This window comes from Salmo trutta, chromosome 10 (assembly GCF_901001165.1).
Source record: "Salmo trutta chromosome 10, fSalTru1.1, whole genome shotgun sequence".
Lineage (NCBI taxonomy): Eukaryota > Metazoa > Chordata > Actinopteri > Salmoniformes > Salmonidae > Salmo > Salmo trutta.
In genome coordinates this window covers 20013539-20034241 of record NC_042966.1, presented here as the reverse complement: position 1 = coordinate 20034241, position 20703 = coordinate 20013539, and the positions used below count along the sequence as shown (strand labels likewise).

The 20703-nt window shown below is 41.9% G+C and overlaps 1 protein-coding gene across 2 annotated transcripts in view; it reads right to left on the bottom strand.

Moving 5' to 3' along the window:
• LOC115201296 (ras-interacting protein 1) overlaps positions 1-14773 on the bottom strand; it is a 51087-nt gene extending 36314 nt beyond the window's left edge. For both annotated transcript variants that reach the window (XM_029764805.1, XM_029764807.1), the window contains exons 1-4: positions 13650-14773; positions 2903-3108; positions 2522-2696; positions 201-433 (exon numbers count right to left, since the gene is read on the bottom strand). In XM_029764805.1, coding sequence (XP_029620665.1) covers positions 201-433; positions 2522-2696; positions 2903-3108; positions 13650-13789 — 754 coding nt within the window. In that variant the 5' untranslated portion in view covers positions 13790-14773. The remainder of the gene's footprint in view (positions 1-200; positions 434-2521; positions 2697-2902; positions 3109-13649) is intronic.
• Between the last annotated feature and the right edge of the window lie 5930 nt (positions 14774-20703).

Here is a 20703-nt window from a genome sequence, read left to right as displayed (position 1 = left end):
TCATAAGAGCTGCTTTAACCATTCATAAAACAAACACATAACAGGATGCACCCCTAAGTCATTTTGCTGTCCCTTAGTCCCTTCCCCCTAGCAAAGACCCTACCCTGGTATCATATCCCACATTAATCAATCAATTAACTACCAGGGATCAAAGAAAACCACTAGTACTGCAGACCTTGCAGTCTCCCCATCAGTCCTACCAGCAGTGACCGTGTCCTTGTCTCTTGATCTCTTTTCCTCCACACTGGCTTTCCTCTGGATCTCAAACCGCCTCGCCAAACCCTCCCTGGGTTTCCATAGTGACTGCAGGAGGAGGGGCTTCTCGTTGTCACCGACGACCCGGAAGCATTCCGTCTTCCACTGGTGGTCGCCCACGTAGCCAATGGAGTCGCAGAGAACATATGACTCCGCCTCTTCCTTGTTCAGACCGTACCTGGGCAATTAAGGGAAGTGAAGCTGTTTAGAACAAGGATAGTATTTACAACTAACAACTCTTGGAGGACAATGGGAACGGACTTCAGTAGGCTTAGTCTATGTCTGGTAAACCGGCTCTGCATGTGCATTAACACGCCAAGCTCAGAAACCCACCCTGAGTATCTCCATTCTGTTCCTGGTTATAATACAGTATATTAAGTAAGGTGAGAGAGTGAGAGAGAGAGAGAGCCTCTCAACAGCATGGTTAAACTGGTCAGCCTTCACGGTTTGTGGTTCTCTCTAGAATGTTCCATAACGCCCATGTAAATGCTAGATCTGGCTCACACACACTCAATGCATTATACTGAAGATATAGCCAAAACAAAACATGACACACCACACACACCAGACATGTACACCCAATGCAATATACTGCAGTTATACTAAACAACTACCCTTGAGAACAATATATCAATGTGTCTGAATTCTATTCATTGCATAGGCTCAACACCAGCGTGAAGGATGTGCATTAGTCATCTACTTCACAATGGGCGCTCTGGCATAGTACTGGCATAGCTCACAGGCCCCTGACACTGGATAACAAGAAGCACATGTCTCGTCATTAAAACAATTGCCAAACAAGTATCAGATACGATCAAAGACTGATATACTGTCATTACAGTATATTTATGATTCTCCATAAGTACAGTACCAGTCAAAAGTTGGACACACCTACTCATGAAGTCAATGCGTAAAACTTCAAGTGCAGTCGCAAAAACCATCAAGCGCTATGAGGAAACTGGCTCTCATAAGGATTGCAACAGGAAAGGAAGACCCAGAGTTACCTCTGCTGCAGAGGATACGTTAATTATAGTTACCAGCCTCAGAAATTGCAGCCCAAATAAATGCTTCACAGAGTTCAAGTAACAGACACCTCTCAACATCAACTGTTCACAGGAGACTGCGTGAATCATGCCTTCATGGTTGAATTGCTGCAAAGAAACCACTACTAAAGGACACCAATAAGAAGAAGAGACTTGCTTGGGCCAAGAACCACGAGCAATGGACATTAGACCGGTGGAAATCTGTCCTGGTCTGATGAGTCTAAATTTGAGATTTATGGTTCTAACCGCCGTGTCTTTGTGAGACACAGAGTAGGTGAATGGATGATCTCTGCATGTGTGGTTCCCACCTTGAAGCATGGAGGAGGAGGTGTGATGGTGCTTTGCTGGTGACACTGCCTGTGATTAATTTAGAATTCAAGGCACACTTAACCAGCATGGCTACCACAGCATTCTGCAGCGATACACCATCCCATCTGGTTTGGGCTCATTTGTTTTTCAACAGGACAATGACCCTACACACCTCCAGGCTGTGTAAGGGCTATTTGACCAAGAAGTAGAGTGAGGGAGTGCTGCATCAGATGACCTGGCCTCCACAATCACCTGACCTCAACCCAATGGAGATGGTTTGGGATGAGTTGGACCGCAGAGTGAAGGAAAAGCAGCCAACAAGAGCTTAGCATACGTGGGAACTCCTTCGAGGCTGTTGGAAAAGCATTCCAGGTGAAGCTGGTTGAGAGAATGCCAAGAGTGTGCAAAACTGTCATCAAGGCAAAGGGTGGCTACTTTGAAGAATCTCAAATGACAATATATTTTGATTTGCTAAACACTTTTTTGGTTACTACATACATTTTACATTTTAGTCATTTAGCAGATGCTCTTAGAGCGACTTACAGTAGTGAATGCATACATTTCATACATTTTTTCCCCCGTACTGGTCCCCCATAGGAATCGAACCCACAACCTTGGTGTTGCAAACACCATGCTCTACCAACTGAGCCACACGGGACTATGTCCATATGAGCCACACGGGACTATGTCCATATGTGTTATTTCATAGTTTTGATGTCTTCACTATTATTCTAAAATGTAGCAAATAGTAAAAATAAAGAAAACCCTTTGAATAAGTAGGTGTCCAAACTTTTGACTGGTACTGTATATAGGACATAGAATACCATAACAAACAATGGAAGGTGACGGTGATCTAAGAAATCTAAAACAACATGCATACACACATGCACACACACACACGTACACTCCCATACCTCTCCAGTGCCTCTTTGACCAGCTCCTTAGCACTGGAGTGTGTTGTTGCCAGGACGCTCTTGTAGTTGGCCCCCTGGCAGATCTCACTGCCAAAGATCTTCAGAATGCCTGGGGCCGTTATCTGATTGGACAGCTCCGCAGGGTCGTCTGTCATTGGTGCATCCCCGGGAGAAACTAGATGGACATGTCAGGAAGAACAGTAGTGACTACATCATCAGAACTGGTAAACAAGTGCACTTAATTTATTTTAGGCTGAGTTCGGGGTTAAGGTTTAGACCGCTTGCCAGTCAGATGCTTTCTGCTTAAGCCAACTCATTTGTCATTGTCAAGGTTAGGGTTAATGTTTATAAAAATACAATTTTGATTAGAAAAAGGCATACTTCTGTCATTCGACTCCTTCCAAGCGTGGCTAGGTAAGCCAGGTAACCCGGGTAAGGCCATAGCGGTGGCGTTCTGGGCGGAGCCTCGCTGGAACACAGCAGACAAACGGTTGGTATGACGGCGGATGCGACTCCTGGATGGCTGTCTGATGACGTCCACGCCCACACTGTCAGCTGACCTGGTACTGGAACCAGAGGAGCCTGACCTGAGGGGGAGGGCGAGGGACACAGATTAAGAAAGAGAGATAAAGGGAGAGAGAAATGTAGAGAGAAATCGCTCTGTCAGTAAGCAATGTTGTCCCACCAATAAGTGTGTTACAAAATGCTAGAATGCTGTAGAACTCTAATTTTTTTTAAACTCCAGAAAATCTAAAGAATAGTAATCTAAATCCAGTGTCACTTCCTTATGATATCTCTACCCTCTTTGAGAAAGGTATCAACATTGAGTCTCAACTAGACATTACCATCCATCCATCAACAGTCCCCAATCTTACTTTACTGTGCTATGCTCAGTCTGTTAATGAGATAATATGGTGTTGTTAGACCTATTTCTGCAACAGTCCTTGTAAGCTTCTTATTTTAATTGCTCAATGCTTCATTGTTAAGGGAATTGGAGTTGTTTCTTTCAGATTAACGTTTATAGAGCCCCACAGTGTATGGGTCATAATACTCATAAAACCAGAAATGGTTCCAACCATTTTCTAACCATTCATTTTTCCCATAGGGGAATTTAGAACCACTTCAAACAAGGTCTCTGTTTTATGTAGGTTTTCCCTGGCGTGACATTTTAATAACCGTGTAAATCTCTCTCGGACAAGGTGACTTTTATCAATATGTTCGTCTCTATTTACTCTCAGATTCGAAAAAGCTAATTAGCATCAAAATTGACATCATGCAAAACTACAAATCCCTGCAAGCTCCGGGACCTTTGCTGCCAGCTACTACCTACCTTGATCCAAAACGAAATATATATTTTACATTCTCATTTACTCTTCCACATTTGATTTAACTCATATTTGTTGGCTTATTTATGTATTTGGTCTTGTACCTTGTACAGAATACTATCCTAGTAGCAGTGAGATATTTACAATGTTCCATGAATTTCTAGGCTAGTTTCTTGCCAAAAAGCGAGCTAGCTAGCAACCTAGATGACAATAGCAACATACGCTTATTTTACCAGATCCTCTTCTTCTGTAGCCAGTGAAGATCCATATTTAATCCCTTATGTCTGCCAACAATATGAACGTGGTGAAATCTATTTCATTTCACTGTGTCAGAATGCACTGCTGTATTAAAGCAAGATAGACAAAAGTCGTCTGTTCTTTCAACCAATTGATTGGTAAACATTTTAAAACGTATATTTTTCCATTTAAAGACTATGTGTTTTAATAAAATCAACTATATATATGCATTGAGCTGGTCTGATGCTTTAAGCGCACTGTTTGATGAAATAAGACACAGAGATCAACCATCCTCCTCCCGCTCCTACCTGGCTTTCGCAGATTCTGCCATTACTCTCCTGAAGTTGGCGGTAACAGGCTACATTCAGCCTCTTGCGATACATTCAGCCTCTTGCGAATTAAAGGAAATGTATGAAACACAGAGAGTCATAACATCAATTATTTTATAGATGTTTTCTTTCTTTCCTGATTATTTTTTTGAGGAAGCCTGGCTTCCCTTGGCATCCATGAATACACGCCACCAGTTGTTTGCAGAGCTCACAACCTATGCTAGACTTGTGAGAAACAAGTTTTGGTTTAAATTGCCATTCCAAATTGCCATTCCAAACATGAGAAAGGTTGCCAACTACTCGTGTAGCCTGTTACCGCAAATTCAAGCCCCTTGGATGCTACCATAGAGTTATATTAAAAAGTGCCCATACAAGAAGGCTCAAGGTCATTGGCCACAGATAAAATGACGTCAAATCACATTATATCTACAGTGGCTTTGATTGGACTGATCATGTCAACATCATACCTTCAAAATCTTAGCTAGCAGTCGACAATCTACAGGCAAATCCTTTTCAATCCTTGTTATATGAAGAGAAATTATAGATAAAACTTATCGGTGCTCATCGGCTATTGGATAAACATTACACAACAAGTTGGAAATCGCAAATTCAACAATGAGTGGTTAGGAAGGAATCAGTGGCTAACTGCAAGCATCTCAAAGCAATCATTAGCCTGCTATTCAGTGGAGTGGCTGTGTGGTCCCAAGTCTAAGATGTTTTTTAAATTTGTATTATTCTTTTTTATTTATTGAACCTTTATTTAACTAGACAAGTCAGTTAAGAACAAATTCTTATTTACAATGACGGCCTACCAAAAGGCAAAAGGCCCCTCCTGCGGGGACGGGGGCCTGGGATTAAAATAAATAAATACAATATAAATATAGGACAAAACACACATCACAACAAGAGAGACAACACAACACAGCATGGTAGCAACACAACATAACAACAACATGGTAGCAGCACAAAAAATGGTACAAACATTATTGGGCACAGAAAACAGTACAAAGGTCAAGAAAGTAGAGACAATAATACATCACCCAAAGCAACTGTCAGTAAGTGTCCACGATTGAGTCTTTGAATGAAGAGATTGAGATAAAACTGTCCAGTTTGAGTGTTTGCTGCAGCTCGTTCCAGTCGCTAGTTGCAGCGAACTGAAAAGAGGAGCGACCCAGGGATGTGTGTGCTTTGGGGACCTTTAACAGAATGTGACTGGCAGAACGGGTGTTGTATGTGGAGGATGAGGGCTGCAGTAGATATCTCAGATAGGGGGGAATGAGGCTTAAGAGGGTTTTATAAATAAGCATCAACCAGTGGGTCTTGCGACGGGTATACAGAGATGACCAATTTACAGAGGAGTATAGAGTGCAGTGATGTGTCCTATAAGGAGCATTGGTGGTAAATCTGATGGTCGAATGGTAAAGAACATCTAGCCGCTCGAGAACACCCTTACCTGCCGATCTATAAATTACATCTCCGTAATCTAGCATGGGTAGGATGGTCATCTGAATCAGGGTTAGTTTGGCAGCTGGGGTGAAAGAGGAGCAATTACGATAGAGGAAACCAAGTCTAGATTTAACTTTAGCCTGCAGCTTTGATATGTGCTGAGAGAAGGACAGTGCACCGTCTAGCCATACTCCCAAGTACTTGTATGAGGTGACTACCTTGGCTTTGGCCAAGTCAATAAAAATTAAGGATCTCTTCTCCTAATTTAAAATTATAAACATTCAACATTGGCCATGCTGTCAATGAAGCATGATTGGTGCCTCGCTCAAAACAACTGTTAACTTAGAACTGCAAAATATGACTTTAGTGAGTTCAAGCAACTGGGAACTCGGGAAAAATGAGCTACAACTGGGAAAATGTGTTTTGAACTTTCATCCAACTCGGAATTGTAAATTGGGAACTCGGGCCTCTTTCTAGAGCTACGACCTGAAGATCACTGACGTCATCATGATTCTAATTTATTTCACCTACTGTTCTGACTTGGTGGTGCACATCTAGCCTATAACCTGTTTTTGAGAAATGTAATCATCGAATATTGTAAGAGCTTTCATTGTCTGCTTATATTCCCCTTTAATTTATCCTACGGTTCTGACTTGGTGTACATGGAGAACACTGTAAGAATGGCCCATGTTCTGAATTCTGTTGCTGTACATTTCAAAAGTGCTGAACAAATAGTTATATTGACTACGTCCATCCTAGCTCGCTCATGAATGTCTTAATCAAAATTAAGGACTGCCTCTTATCCGCTTGTTGTCCCCTTGTGCCATAGTTTGTACATCTCAGTTGTCAGTAGAAACCACAGTTGTTTAAGCAAGTCAGCCATATCAGGTATGTTTTTTTTAAAGGCAGTATATGAGGCTGAATGAACTGTTTCGCTGCCAGACAAGGCTCTGTTGATAGCCAGGTGTAGCAATGTTAAGGTGTTGGGGCTTCTGTTAGGACTTTGCTGTTGGGACAGCTTTATGTAGGCCCTAACAGTTTCTGGGCACCGTTTGCCACCGTTATAGTGCAATTAATGTAGTGTTGTGTTGTGTAGTGGCTTTGCTGGCATGCATCCCCCATTCTTTTTTTTTGCCCCACCAAGACTTGCCACTGGGTGACATGATTTTGTAACTATGAAAATAATTTTTGTCAAATAGATTGTGAACCCAAAAGTTCAAGTTTGATTCTAGAGCGGGAACAATACATCGAAAAATAATTTGGTTAGGGACATGATCTTCTGTTGAATCTGACAATTAATCTGGATGGTTGTACAGTCGTCTCAAATAAAACTGAAGGACCTCGGCGTTACTCTGGACCCTGATCTCTCTTTTGAAGAACATATCAAGACTGTTTCAAGGACAGCTTTTTTCCATCTACATAACATTGAAAAATCAGAAACTTTCTGTCCAAAAATGACGCAGAAAAATGTATCCATGCCTTTGTTACTTCTAGGTTGGACTACTGCAATGCTCTACTTTCCGGCTACCCGGATAAAGCACTAAATAAACTCCAGTTAGTGCTAAATACGGCTGCTAGAATCCTGACTAGAACCCAAAAATTTGATCATATTACTCCAGTGCTAGCCTCCCTACACTGGCTTCCTGTTAAGGCAAGGGCTGATTTCAAGGTTTTACTGCTAACCTACAAAGCATTACATGGGCTTGCTCCTACCCATCTTTCCGATTTGGTCCTGCCGTACATACCTACATGTACGCTACGGTCACAAGACGCGAGCCTCCTAATTGTTCCTAGAATTTCTAAGCAAACAGCTGGAGGCAGGGCTTTCTCCTATAGAGCTCCATTTTTATGGAATAGTCTGCCTACCCATGTGAGAGACGCAGACTCAGTCTCAACCTTTAAGTCTTTACTGAAGACACATCTCTTCAGTAGGTCCTATGATTAAGTGTAGTCTGGCCCAGGGGTGTGAAGGTGAACGGAAAGGCTGGAGCAACGAACCGCCCTTGCTGTCTCTGCCTGGCCGGTTTCCCCTCTTTCCACTGGGATTCTCTGCCTCTACCCCTATTACGGGGGCTGAGTCACTGGCTTACTGGTGTTCTTCCATGCCGTCCCTGGGAGGGGTGCGTCACTTGAGTGGGTTGAGTCACTGACGTGGTCTTCCTGTCTGGGTTGGTGCCCCCCCTTGGGCTGTGCCGTGGCGGAGATCTTTGTGGGCTATACTCGGCCTTGTCCCGGGATGGTATGTTGGTGGTTGGAGATATCCCTCCAGTGGTGTGGAGGCTGTGCTTTGGCAAAGTGGGTGGGGTTATATCCTACCTGTTTGGCCCTGTCCGGGGGTTTCATCAGATGGGGCCACAGTGTCTCCTGACCCCTCCTGTCTCAGCCTCCAGTATTTATGCTGCAGTAGTTTATGTGTCGGGGGGCTAGGGTCAGTCTGTCACATCTGGAGTATTTCTCTTGTCTTTTCCGGTGTCCTGTGTGAATTTAAATATGCTCTCTCTAATTCTCTCTTTCTCTTTCTTTCTTTCTCTCTCTCGGAGGACCTGAGCCCTAGGACCATGCCTAAGGACTACCTGGCTTGATGACTCCTTGCTGTCCCCAGTTCACCTGGCCGTGCTGCTGCTCCAGTTCCAACTGTTCTGCCTGCAGCTATGGAACCCTGACCTGTTCACCGGACGTGCTACCTGTCCCAGACCTGTTGTCCCAGACCTGCTGGAACCCTGACCTATTCACCGGACGTGCTACCTGTCCCAGACCTGCTGTTTTCAACTCTCTAGAGACAGCAGGAGCGTTAGAGATACTCTCAAAGATCGGCTATGAAAAAGCCAACTGACACTTACTCTTGTGTTGCTGACTTGTTGCATCCTCGACAACTACTATGATTTTTATTATTTGACAATGCTGGTTATTTATGAACATTTGAACATCTAGGCCATGTGCTGTTATAATCTCCACCCGGCACAGCCAGAAGAGGACTGGCCACCCCTCATAGCCTGGTTCCTCTCTAGGTTTCTTCCTAGGTTTTGGCCTTTCTAGGGAGTTTTTCCTAGCCACCGTGCTTCTACACCTGCATTGCTTGCTGTTTGGGGTTTTAGGCTGGGTTTCTGTACAGCACTTTGAGATATCAGCTGATGTAAGAAGGGCTATATAATAAATACATTTGATTTGATTTGAAATTTGATTTGATGTACGGTCAGATTTATGTAATCTTGTCTTCAGAAGATGTTATTATATATTTACCTAATTTAGTCTGATCAGTGGAACAATTCTCATTTCTAACAATGGGCTAAAATATAGGGTAATTAGTGTGCTTGTCAGCAAGAATACTACTATTAATCCCCACACTTGTTTTATTATTCCACTTCTTCACAATTTTGCCAGTGTATTCACATATTTGAAATTTGATATGCCTACTTGTGTCTTTGAAAATTAATTATATGAGGCTATGTATTTTTGCAGCCATTCATGGGCAGTTTTGAAAAGGTCATACAAATACACATTGGATATTAAATGCTCCAGGAATCAAATATAATTTTTGACATTTTAGTATTGTGCACATGCTAGGCAGAGATGTTAAGGGGACTCACAACTTCTGTCTGTGTAGAGTAAGATAATGGCAAGGATCTTAAACTAGTATGTGTAAATCACCTGAATATTGATATTCAATCAATTTTTCTTAAAGGTTGGGTGATTTTGAGCACCCAGCACTTGGGAACACAGATCAGGGGTGGCCAACCCTTCTGGAGATTATTATATATTTTTTTTTGATCTCTTTTAGTCCCCATTTGGACTAATCTTCCAAGAGTCCTTAAACATTAAAATACAATTTATAATACGAACACTTTTTCACATATAACACACTATTACAAACATAATGACCCAATCAACACTCAATCTAAAAAAATATTGATTCTTCATCTACATTAGTCCCACAACATTTCTATGTATTATATTTAAATCGTTTTAAAATAATGTTTAAATTTATATATTGAAAGGTTTCTGGTTTGCTCAGTTAATTTATTCCATTTCTTTATTGTTCTAAATTGAAATGTTCTTTTGCCTATTTCTCTTTTCTGTCTGGATAAAACATAGATGGTGGACAATCTATTCCTAGTATTTACTGAATGTCTGTCTCTTACCAACTGAATACCATTGTGAATAGAACTTGGCCGTTTTAAATGATGTATATTATGAAATAAAATAAGCATGTTTTTTTCAATTATCTTGTCGATTGATGACCAACCAAGAACATTGCGCATGACTGCAACAGAAGAACCATATCTCCACCTTAAAACAATCCTTGCTGCTTTGTTCTGTGCAATCTGCAGGCTCCTAACTTCACTTGCTGATGCATTTCCCCAGACCACAGAACAGAAGTTCACCTGACTCTCAATTAATGCTTGTGTTATTTGCTGAATAATTTTTCCTGGTAAATATTTAGCTATCCTTCTGATTATGCATGCTGTTTACATTATTATTTTTTTTACATAGATTAGTTATTTGAGATGACCATGATAAGCAGTTGTCTAGCTGCAGTCCTAATAGTTTGGTTTCTGCCACTTCTTCAATTTGTACTCCTCCCATACTTAATTGTATCCCATGCTGTTTTGGTCTTTTCCTAGTGGAACAGACCAACATAACTTTGGTTTTCTTGGTGTTTAAAACAAGTTTGTTTTGGCAAACCCACTCCCTGATATTCTCCAAATCTCCTTGTAAAGCTTGCTGTACCTGTTGAACCGATTGTCTTGCTGCATAAATTGTAGTATCATCAGCAAATATAGTAGCTTGAGTTTCAGCTAAGGCATAGAGAAGGTCGTTGGTATATATTAAATAAAGAAGTCGCCCAAGGCAGCTGCCCTGCGGTATTCCACAGTTTAACACATGAGGGGAAGAAAATGAACCATTGATATAGGTGGACTGTTTCCTGTCAGTTAGATATGACTGTACCTAATTCAATGCTCCTTCCTTAAAACCATAATGCATTCATTTTGTCAAAATTATTTCATGATCCACTAAATCAAATGCTGCACTGAAATCTAAAAATAGTACACCCACAAACTTGCCATTATCCATAGCATTGAGCCACTGGTCAGTCATGTCAACCAATGCAGTGGTAGTGGCATGTAATCAGATCATTCTTTTCCATGTACTCCCATATTTGTCTACTCACAATACCCCAATTGGTCGACTATTGGCAGGAGTAATGGGTTCTTTGCAGTCTTTCAGAATAGGACACAGTTTCGCATGCTTCCATACATTTGCAAACATCCCCTTTTCCAGTGACCAATTAAATATATATCTCAGTGGAACTGCAATCTGGGGAGCAGCACAGCGAAGCAAAAATTGTCCATAAGACCATAACCTGTAGATTTACCATCAGATAATGACTTCAATAGGTTTAACACCTCCTCCACTGACACCGTTTGCAGACTAAAAGAGCAGACGTCGTTGCTCATAATATGATCATCAATAGCTTGTTTGGAAGAATGTATGTTTACATTGTTGCTCAGTAAATTCATTTTCTTTGTAAATAAATCTGCAAAATGATTGGCAATATCAACTGGTTTTGTTATTATTCTCCCATCAACCTCCACACTAGATGGGTATGATGAGATAGATGTACCAAGTAAGCCCTTAACTAAGTTCCATACCTTTTTAGAATCATTTTTACAATCAATAAAAACATTGTTGTAAAATAACTTTTTTTTCTTTCGATTCAATTTAACTGCATAATTATGTAATGTTCTATAATTCTGTTCATCAATTTCTAGTTTTGACTTGGCTGCTAAGACTTTTGCCATATTTCTTTGAGAAAAAGCCTCACCCAGTTCATCATCAATCCATGGAGATGGACGAGCACCAACTGTACTCTTTCTTACTGGGGCATGATGGAGAGCAAGCAGGATTTTATTCCAGTCATATTTTAAAGAGATCATTCACCCAAATTACAAAATACAAAATGTTTGTGTTCTTACCTTGAAAGCTGTCTATGGACAAGGAGACTGCGATCTATGATTTGGTTACCCACTGCCATCAACCATTAATATTAGTATTTCCTGTGGAGAGCCTTGGTGTAGTGGTAACACTCCTTGGTGTAGTGGTAACACTAACACTCCCTGGTGTAGTGGTAACACTCCTTGGTGTAGTGGTAACACTCCTTGGTGTAGTGGTAACACTCCTTGTTGGTGTAGTGGTAACACTCCTTGTTGGTGTAGTGGTAACACTCCTTGGTGTAGTGGTAACACTCCCTGGTGTAGTGGTAACACTCCCTGGTGTAGTGGTAACACTCCCTGGTGTAGTGGTAACACTCCCTGGTGTAGTGGTAACACTCCCTGGTGTAGTGGTAACACTCCCTGGTGTAGTGGTAACACTCCCTGGTGTAGTGGTAACACTCCCTGGTGTAGTGGTAACACTCCCTGGCACATGTCGCATACAACTTTCCACCTGAGAACAGGGATCAATCCCTGCTATCAACCTTCCTACTGTTTCTCCCATTTGCCTGTCTCCCCATTTCATTTCATTATAGTCTGAATAAACTGTCAAACCACCACCCATCTAGGGGTTGTGCCAGGAGTTAACGGAATTTCAAATTGCAAATCTAATTCCCAAGCTTTTTTCAAAATTTGACAGCCCTGGTATTATAACTCATACTGTGGGACTCTATTGAAAAGGTTCTAAAACGTCCATAACCTTTAACCCCGTGGATGATATAGCAAATTCCAGGGTACCATGAGCGACATGCACCTACAACCTTGAAACTGTACGTCCAAGTATTTTGTATTTATTATGGATCCGCATACTGCAAAGGCAGCAGCTACTCTTCCTGGGGTCCAGCAAAATGAAGGCAGTTCTACAATTTGTAAAACATTACAATACATTCACAACAGATTTCACAACACATTAAGTGTGTGTCATCAGGCCCCTACTCTACTACCACATATCTACAACACAAAATCATGCACCATGTTTGTATAGTGCATCATGTGTTTGTATGCATGTGTCTGGTATGCATGTGTCTGTGACTATATTTGTGTCACTTCACAGTCCCCACTGTTCCTTAAGGTGTATTTTTATCTGGGTGTTTTTTCAATCAAATTTTACTGTTTGCACGAGTTACTTGATGTGGAATAGAGTTCCATGTAGTCATGGCTCTATGTAGTACTGTTCTGTACTCGGGGACTGTGACGATGTGACGAGACCTCTGGTGGCATGTCTTGTGGGGTATGCATGGGTGTCTGAGCTGTGTGCCAGTAGTTCAAACAGGCAGCTAGGTGCATTTAACATGTCAATACAGCTCACAAATACAAGTAGTGATGAAGTCAGTCTCTCCTCCACTTTGAGCCAGGAGAGATTGACAAGCATATTATTAACGTTAGCTCTCTGTGTACATCTAAGGGCCAACAGTGCTGCCCTGTTCTGAGTCAACTGCAATTTTCCTATGTCCCTCTTTGTGGCACTTGACTACATGACTGAACAGTAGTCCAGGTGCGACAAAACTAGGTCCTGTAGGACCTGCCTTGTTGATAGTGCTGTTAAGAAGGCAGAGTAGCGCTTTATTATAGACAGACTTCTCCCCATCTAAGCTACTACTGCATCAATATGTTTTAACCATGACAGTTTACAATCCAGAGTTACTCTAAGCAGTTTAGTCACCTCAACTTGCTCAATTTCCACATTATTCACTACAAGATTTAGTTGAGGTTTAGGGTTTAGTGAATGATTTGTCCCAAATACAATGCTTTACATTTTTGAAAAGCATTGTAGTACAGTAGGCCTACATGCATTACTTACTGTGAAGAGCCATCACTTGGTTTTCTCCCCAGCTTTATGAAGCGCCGTTTGGGTGAGCAGGCAGGTAAACCCACGGAATGGAGAGAGTTTGTCTTGGGAGGCAGAGGGCTCCGGTCCAAAGTCATATTTGTGGAGTCCATTCCAAGCTCCCAATCAAGGCTCCAAGAGCGTTACGCGCGTTGGTCTAAAAATAATATTCGTATTCTTAAAAAAAAATTATAAATAATATCATAAATAAGTAACAAACACTTTTGAAATCAAACAAATGTGCAGAGTTGAGGAATTGCTCTTGGTAGTTTAGTTTTCTTTCATTCAACAGCGCATGCAGCTTCGAACGCGCCACTCCAAGTTCTGATGCAGCTGATCCAGTCCCAGTTGTACGGAGAAGTTGCCGAGAAATGATCGAGCAATTGCCAACACCCGTTTCAGGAGAACACCGAATGACTTGTAACACTAATCAGGAAGTGGAAAGTCAGAATCATCACAGTCCAAAAAAACGGAACATCTGTATTTTACAGTTAAGTCATTTGCGCATTTTAACGCTCGCACCGCAAGAGCTGCTCCAAAGGTACGAGATCGCTACATCTCTGTGGCCATTCAATTTGAGGTCTCAGTACCAAGAAAGCGACAGGCGGGAAGGCGACCTTGGGTGGAATTTCAGAGTGCAACTGCGTGGGAGCGCACGTGCTAAGTGGTCGTCAGCCCACCACTGCCAACCAAAGTTAAGTATCGTATTAGTTCAGTTCTTCTCTTTTGTTCTCTTTACACGCTCCCCTACAGCCCTATAGGATAACCATCCTCAGAAAATGGGTTGAACTTGACAGTGAAATTTAATAGGTATTCCCCCGTTCGTCATGGCACTTTGGGTGCAGTGGAATTTAAGATACTCTTCCCATTTGTTAGAATTGTTTTTTGCTCTGAGAACTCCACCTGGTGGCGAACACGCTTCACATCATAGATAACCTCAGATCCAAATGCCTGCCTCTCTCTCATCAATTATCATGTAGTATTTGATCTGTAGTGTCGTTTTGTTAGGTGAGATCATAATGCATAGTAATTTAGATAGACTTCAGTTGTGAGGTAGTGTAAGGTATTCTAGATGACAATGTTTGAGCACTGTGGACAATGGACATCATTCGCTCTTAACCAGGGTTGGGAAGTAACGGTTTTCATGTCATCTATTACATGTAAATAATTACAAAAAACTGTAACTGTAATCCATTACGTTACCAGCAAAAGTATTATAATCAGATTAGATACTTTTTAAAAACTAGATGATACTTCGAGGATTACTTTTCAATTCAGAAAGGATTTTTGCCCCCAAAAATCTTTGACACTTCTCTGTTTGAGCAATGACATTAAAATCAGCATTGAAAAAAGGCGAACGTTTAAGTTTGTTCCAACTGAGCGAATCTGACCACAAATCAGAGACCACTATGATGACACACCAAATGTGTTTGATGGATCGCGGGAAAAGAGCAGGAATGGGCTTTTGTAGGCTACAGTCCAAGCTATGTCTTCCAATGATGCGACTGCTGTATCCAAAAATAATCAAATTTGAATTAACGCTTGGAGGTAAGGATGACTGCAGGGGTGTAGTCTACAGCGATACGGATATCACGTATTATTGATATCTATATAGCGCAATGATGTGAATCACACTGCTGCTCTCTAATTTAACTATTTGTGCCTTAGGGATTGTGGTTGTTGTGAATGGCTGTTCACAAATCTAAATGTGTATTTGAAACCAATAATGCTTGAATTCAAGAAGTTTAAACTGCCTATCAATAATTGTTTTTGAAACCAGTGGACAGCCAGTGAAACATGCGCTCTTGCAACAGCTGCATAGTGTGGATCCCAGCCTATAGAATAAAAGCTGGGCTTTTATTGTTCAATGCCTAATCGGCACATGCTAAAACTCGTAAACTTTTGATAGACTTAAAGAGGCAATCTGTAGTTGCTACATCCATTTTTGGACTTATAAATGATATATACAGTACCAGTCAAAAGTTTGAACACACCTACTCATTTTTACTATTTTCTACATTGTAGAATAATAGTGAAGACATCAAATCTATGAAAAGCAGCCAACAAGTGCTCAGCATATGTGGGAACTCCTTCAAGACTGTTGGAAAAGCATTCCTCATGAAGCTGGTTGAGAGAATGCCAAGAGTGTGCAAAGCTTTCATCAAGGCAAAGGGTGGCTACTTTGAAGAATCTCAAATAAAAAATATATTTGGATTTGTTTAACACTTCTTTAGTTACTACACGATTCCATATGTGTTATTTCATAGTTTCGATGTCTTCACTATTATTCTACCTACCCAACCCTGGCTCTCTCTAAGAAAATAACTATTTGTTTGTCCACAGGTTTTGGACCAGACAATTTCAAACCAACAAGCAGAAAACTGCCAGAAGAGACAAAGCATGCACATAGGCACAAACACACTAGGGTGAAATAACCTGACCTGTGGTTCTTTTATAAGGACAAGTTGACGTTTATTAACCAAATCTGTATTTTGGATGTAAAGTTTGGTTACAGAATGATGGTAAAATCTCTGTTTTTTGTGACCACATTTTCCCAAAAATCTTAAATATCTACTCAAATTAACATTCAAAGATTCCTGCAGAAAAAAAATGGGGTGTCAGCTATGATGACACCTTGAGTTTGAAAAAATCTGTTTTGGTGATATACATTAACTATGTATTTATACTATGATCCTCCCATTCTATGGAATGCCCACCGGCCTCATATGTCATGTCTGCTAAAATGTTTTATTTGGTTCTCCAATGATAGACGCAAAAGATAAGGTTAACTTTGATTCTATACAAGTAAAGACCAACATAATCCAATTTATCACATGGAATCTGCACGCGCTCCATGATGGAGAAAAAAAGCATATGGTTCTCGAACACTTAAGAGATTGTCAGCAGATGGGGTTTTCTTGTAAGAGTTAGATTTTTAAAAAGGACACATGCTCTTTCCATGACATACTGTCGTCTGACCAGGGGAATCCAGGTGAAAGCTATGATCCCTTATTGATGTCACTTGTTAAATCCACTTCAATCAGTGTAGATTAAGGGGTCAAGCCAGGTTAAAGAAGGGTTTTTAAGGCAATTGAGACATGGATTGTGTATGTGTATTTAAGTATTTAATATTTAAGTGCCTTTGAAGGGGGTATGGTAGTAGGTGCCAGGCGCACTGGTTTGTGTCAAGAATTGCACTGCCACTGGTGTTTTTAGATAGAATTCAAGCTAAATTAGATCAAATTCAGCCAGGAACTATTATCTTAGCAGGTGACCTAAATCATACATTTCATAATATTGACAGACATAGTAATAAAAAGGCTAATTTAGGGAGACTCCAGAGGCTGAAAATATTCATCTCTATAAATAATTTACAGGACATTACTATTCCCAATTACCAAAGACTATTACTTTTTTTCCTCAAAGTAAGACAAGCTTTTCTAGCATTGACTACACTTTGTGTCACGTCCTGACCAATATAAGTTGTTATTTTCTATGGTAGAGTGGTCAGGGCGTGACAGGGGGTGTTTTTGTGTTTGTTCAATGTTTTCTATTTCTATGTTGTAGTTCTAGTTAGTCTATTTCTAGGTTGGGGTTTATTGGGTTGACCTTCAATTGGAGGCAGCTGGTCCTCGTTGCCTCTAATTGGAGGTCATATTTAGTAGGGGTGTTTCTGCATGTTGTTTGTGGGTGATTATATTTTGAGTAGTGTGTTTTTTCCCCGCTCTGTGGCACGGTTTGTTGTTTTCTGGTTAGTTTAAGTATTTATGTATTGCATCACGTTTCACGGTTATAATAAATATGTGGAACGAAAACGCTGCATCTTGGTCCGCTCCTTCTAACAGCCGTGACAGAATCACCCACCATAAAAGGACCAAGCAGCGTGGAAGGGAGCAGCAGGAAAAGTACTTGGAGTCGTGGACTTGGGAGGAGATATTAGACGGGAAAGGACCCTGGAGTCAGGCTGGGGAGTATCGCCGACCGATGGAGAAACTTGAGACAGCGAAGGCAGAGCGACGATACTACGAGGAGTTATATGCACCAATAGGCAAGTGCGAGAGGTAGCCCACGGGGAGTTTTGCTAAGTCAGGATGGAGACCTGAGCCAACTCCCCGTGCTTACCGTGGGGAGCGGGTGACGAGGAAAGCACCGAGCTATGCAGAAATGCGTACTGTATCGCCCATACGCATTCAAAGCCCGGTGCGCTCGGTACAAGCTCCTCAGCGTTGCCATGCTAGAGTTGGCACTCAGCCAGGAAGGAGTGTGCCTGCTCAGCGCATCTGGCCGCCAGTGCGTCTACACGGCCCAGTTTATCCTGCGCCTGTTCTACGCACGGCAGCCCTCATTCCCCAGCACAGCACAGTTTGCCCTGTGCCAGCGCTCCGCCCGTACCGGGCTACAGTGACCATCCAGCCAGGACGGGTTGTGCAGGCAGTGCGCTCCAGACCTCCAGTGCGTCTCCAAGACCCAGTGTACCCTGTGCCTGCTCCGTGTACTCTTCCTCCAGTGCGCCTGCCCAGACCAGTACGTCCTGTTCCTGCTCCCCGCACTAGCCGTGAGGTGCGTGTTACTAGTCTGGCGCCTCCAAAGCCAGCCCCACGCATCAGGCCTCCAGTGCGCCTGCCCAGACCAGTACGTCCTGTTCCTGCTCCCCGCACTCGCCCTCCAGTGCGCCTCCATAACCCGGTACAGCCAGTGCCTGCTGTGAGCACTCGGCCCTCAGCGGCGGTCTGCAGCCCAGAGCCTTCAGCGACGGTTGGCGGTACGAAGCCTCCGGCGATGATCCATGGTCTGGTTCCTCCGGACATACAGAAGCGGGGGGATCAGCGGGCGGTTGGCAGTAGGAAGCCTCCGGCGATGATCCATGGTCTGGTTCCTCCGGACATACAGAAGCGGGGGGGATCAGCGGGCGGTGGGGGGTACTACGCCCGGAACCAGAGCCGCCGCCATAGACATTATTCACCCACCCTACCCTCCCTTTGTGTTTTGGGTTCTTTTTTTTTCTTTTTTTTTGTAAGTGCATTCGGAGTCTGCACCTTTGGGGGCCGGTACTGTCACGTCCTGACCAATATAAGTTGTTATTTTCTATGGTAGAGTGGTCAGGGCGTGACAGGGGGTGTTTTTGTGTTCCATGTTTTCTATTTCTATGTTGTATTTCTAGTTTGTCTATTTCTAGGTTGGGGTTTATTGGGTTGACCTTCAATTGGAGACAGCTGGTCCTCGTTGACTCTAATTGGAGGTCATATTTAGTAGGGGTGTTTCTGCATGTTTGTGGGTGATTATATTTTGTGAGTGTTTGTTCCTCCTGCATCACGGTTTGTTTAATTTGTTATTTGCATATAGTTTCACGATCAAAAAAATATGTGGAACTACGAAAATGCTGCATCTTGGTCCGCTTCTTCTAACAGCCGTGACACTTTGTTTCTTCCAAAAATGCACTCAATAATTTACTGGATTCAAAAATGTATGAAATAGTGATATTGGATCATTCTCTGGTATCATGCTATTACACAAACAGAAAATACACTTAGCGACGTGAAATGTATTAAATACTAAACGAAAAAATTCAAACCTCTGTAAATACAAATGTAGACAGAGGACAGAGAAAAGCCGACCCCTGATATAATTTGGTATGCCTTTAAGGCTTACATTAAGGGAATGATCATCTCATACTCTGCAAAAGTTACATCTGATTTAGAAATGTAAATTTAAGAAAATTCACAATCTTTAGTAAAAGCCCATTAAAAGTAAAGAAGAAAATAAAATGTACACTGTAAAAAATGACTCACGGCTATTGGTAAATATTGCAAAATGAAATCAATGATTTTTACTTAAAATAGGTTTCTGGTATTATATTTTTGAATATAGTACTTCATTTGTGTTGTAAAAGACTGGCATTTGCAAATAAAAATCAATGGTAATATGCTGCTATATATATAAAGTAACAACCAACAACTTAAAAATATGATATTCAAATTATCATTGTTGGACTGACATGCTAGATCTAGTTCTGAACTTAAATTGTGCTTGGAACAGCTCAACGGACCTCGTCTTGATCTTTCTCCTCTGGAATGGCCATGTAGCAGGTAAGGACAAAATTATAACTTGGAATGTAGTTTGGATCTCTCTAGACATATTTTCGACGAAATGTCAAATATTTGTTAAAAACTTTAACTAATATTCTTCAAGTACGAAAAGCTTTTAGCTGGCTATATTGCCAGAGTACGTTATATATTTGCACGTTGATAAATTAGCTAGTTAACGGTCGGGATGTCTGTGGTGTCAGGAAAATAACCTCACACTCACACTCAATGTCAACAAAACAAAGGAGATTATTGTGGACTTCAGGAAACAGCAGAGGGAGCACCACCCCATCCACATTGCCGGGACAGTAGTGGAGAAGGTGAAAAGTTAAGTTCCTCGGCGTACACTTCACGGACAAACTGAAATGGTCCACCCACACAGACAGCGTGGTGAAGAAGGCGCAGCAGCGCCTCTTCAACCTCTGGAGGTTGAAGAAATTCGGCTTGTCACCAAAAACACTCATAAACTGTTACAGATGCACAATCGAGAGCATCCTGACGGGCTGATCACCGCCTGGCACGGCAACTGCTCCACCCACAACCGTAAGGCTCTCCAGAGGGTAGTGAGGTCTGCAACGCATCACCGGGGGCAAACTACCTGCCCTCCAGGACACCTACACCACCTGATGTTACAGGAAGGCCAAAAAGATCATCAAGGACAACAACCACCCGAGTCACTGCCTGTTCACCCCGCTATCATCCAGAAGGCGAGGTCAGTACAGGTGTATCCAAGCTGGGACCGAGAGACTGAAAAACAGCTTCTATCTCAAGGCCATCAGACTGTTAAACAGCCATCACTAACATTGTGTGGCTGCTGCCAACATACTGACTTATCTCTAGCCACTTTAATAATGAATAATTGATGTAATAAATGTATCACTAGCCACTATGAACAATGCCACTTTATATAATGTTTACATACCCTACATTACTCATCTCATATG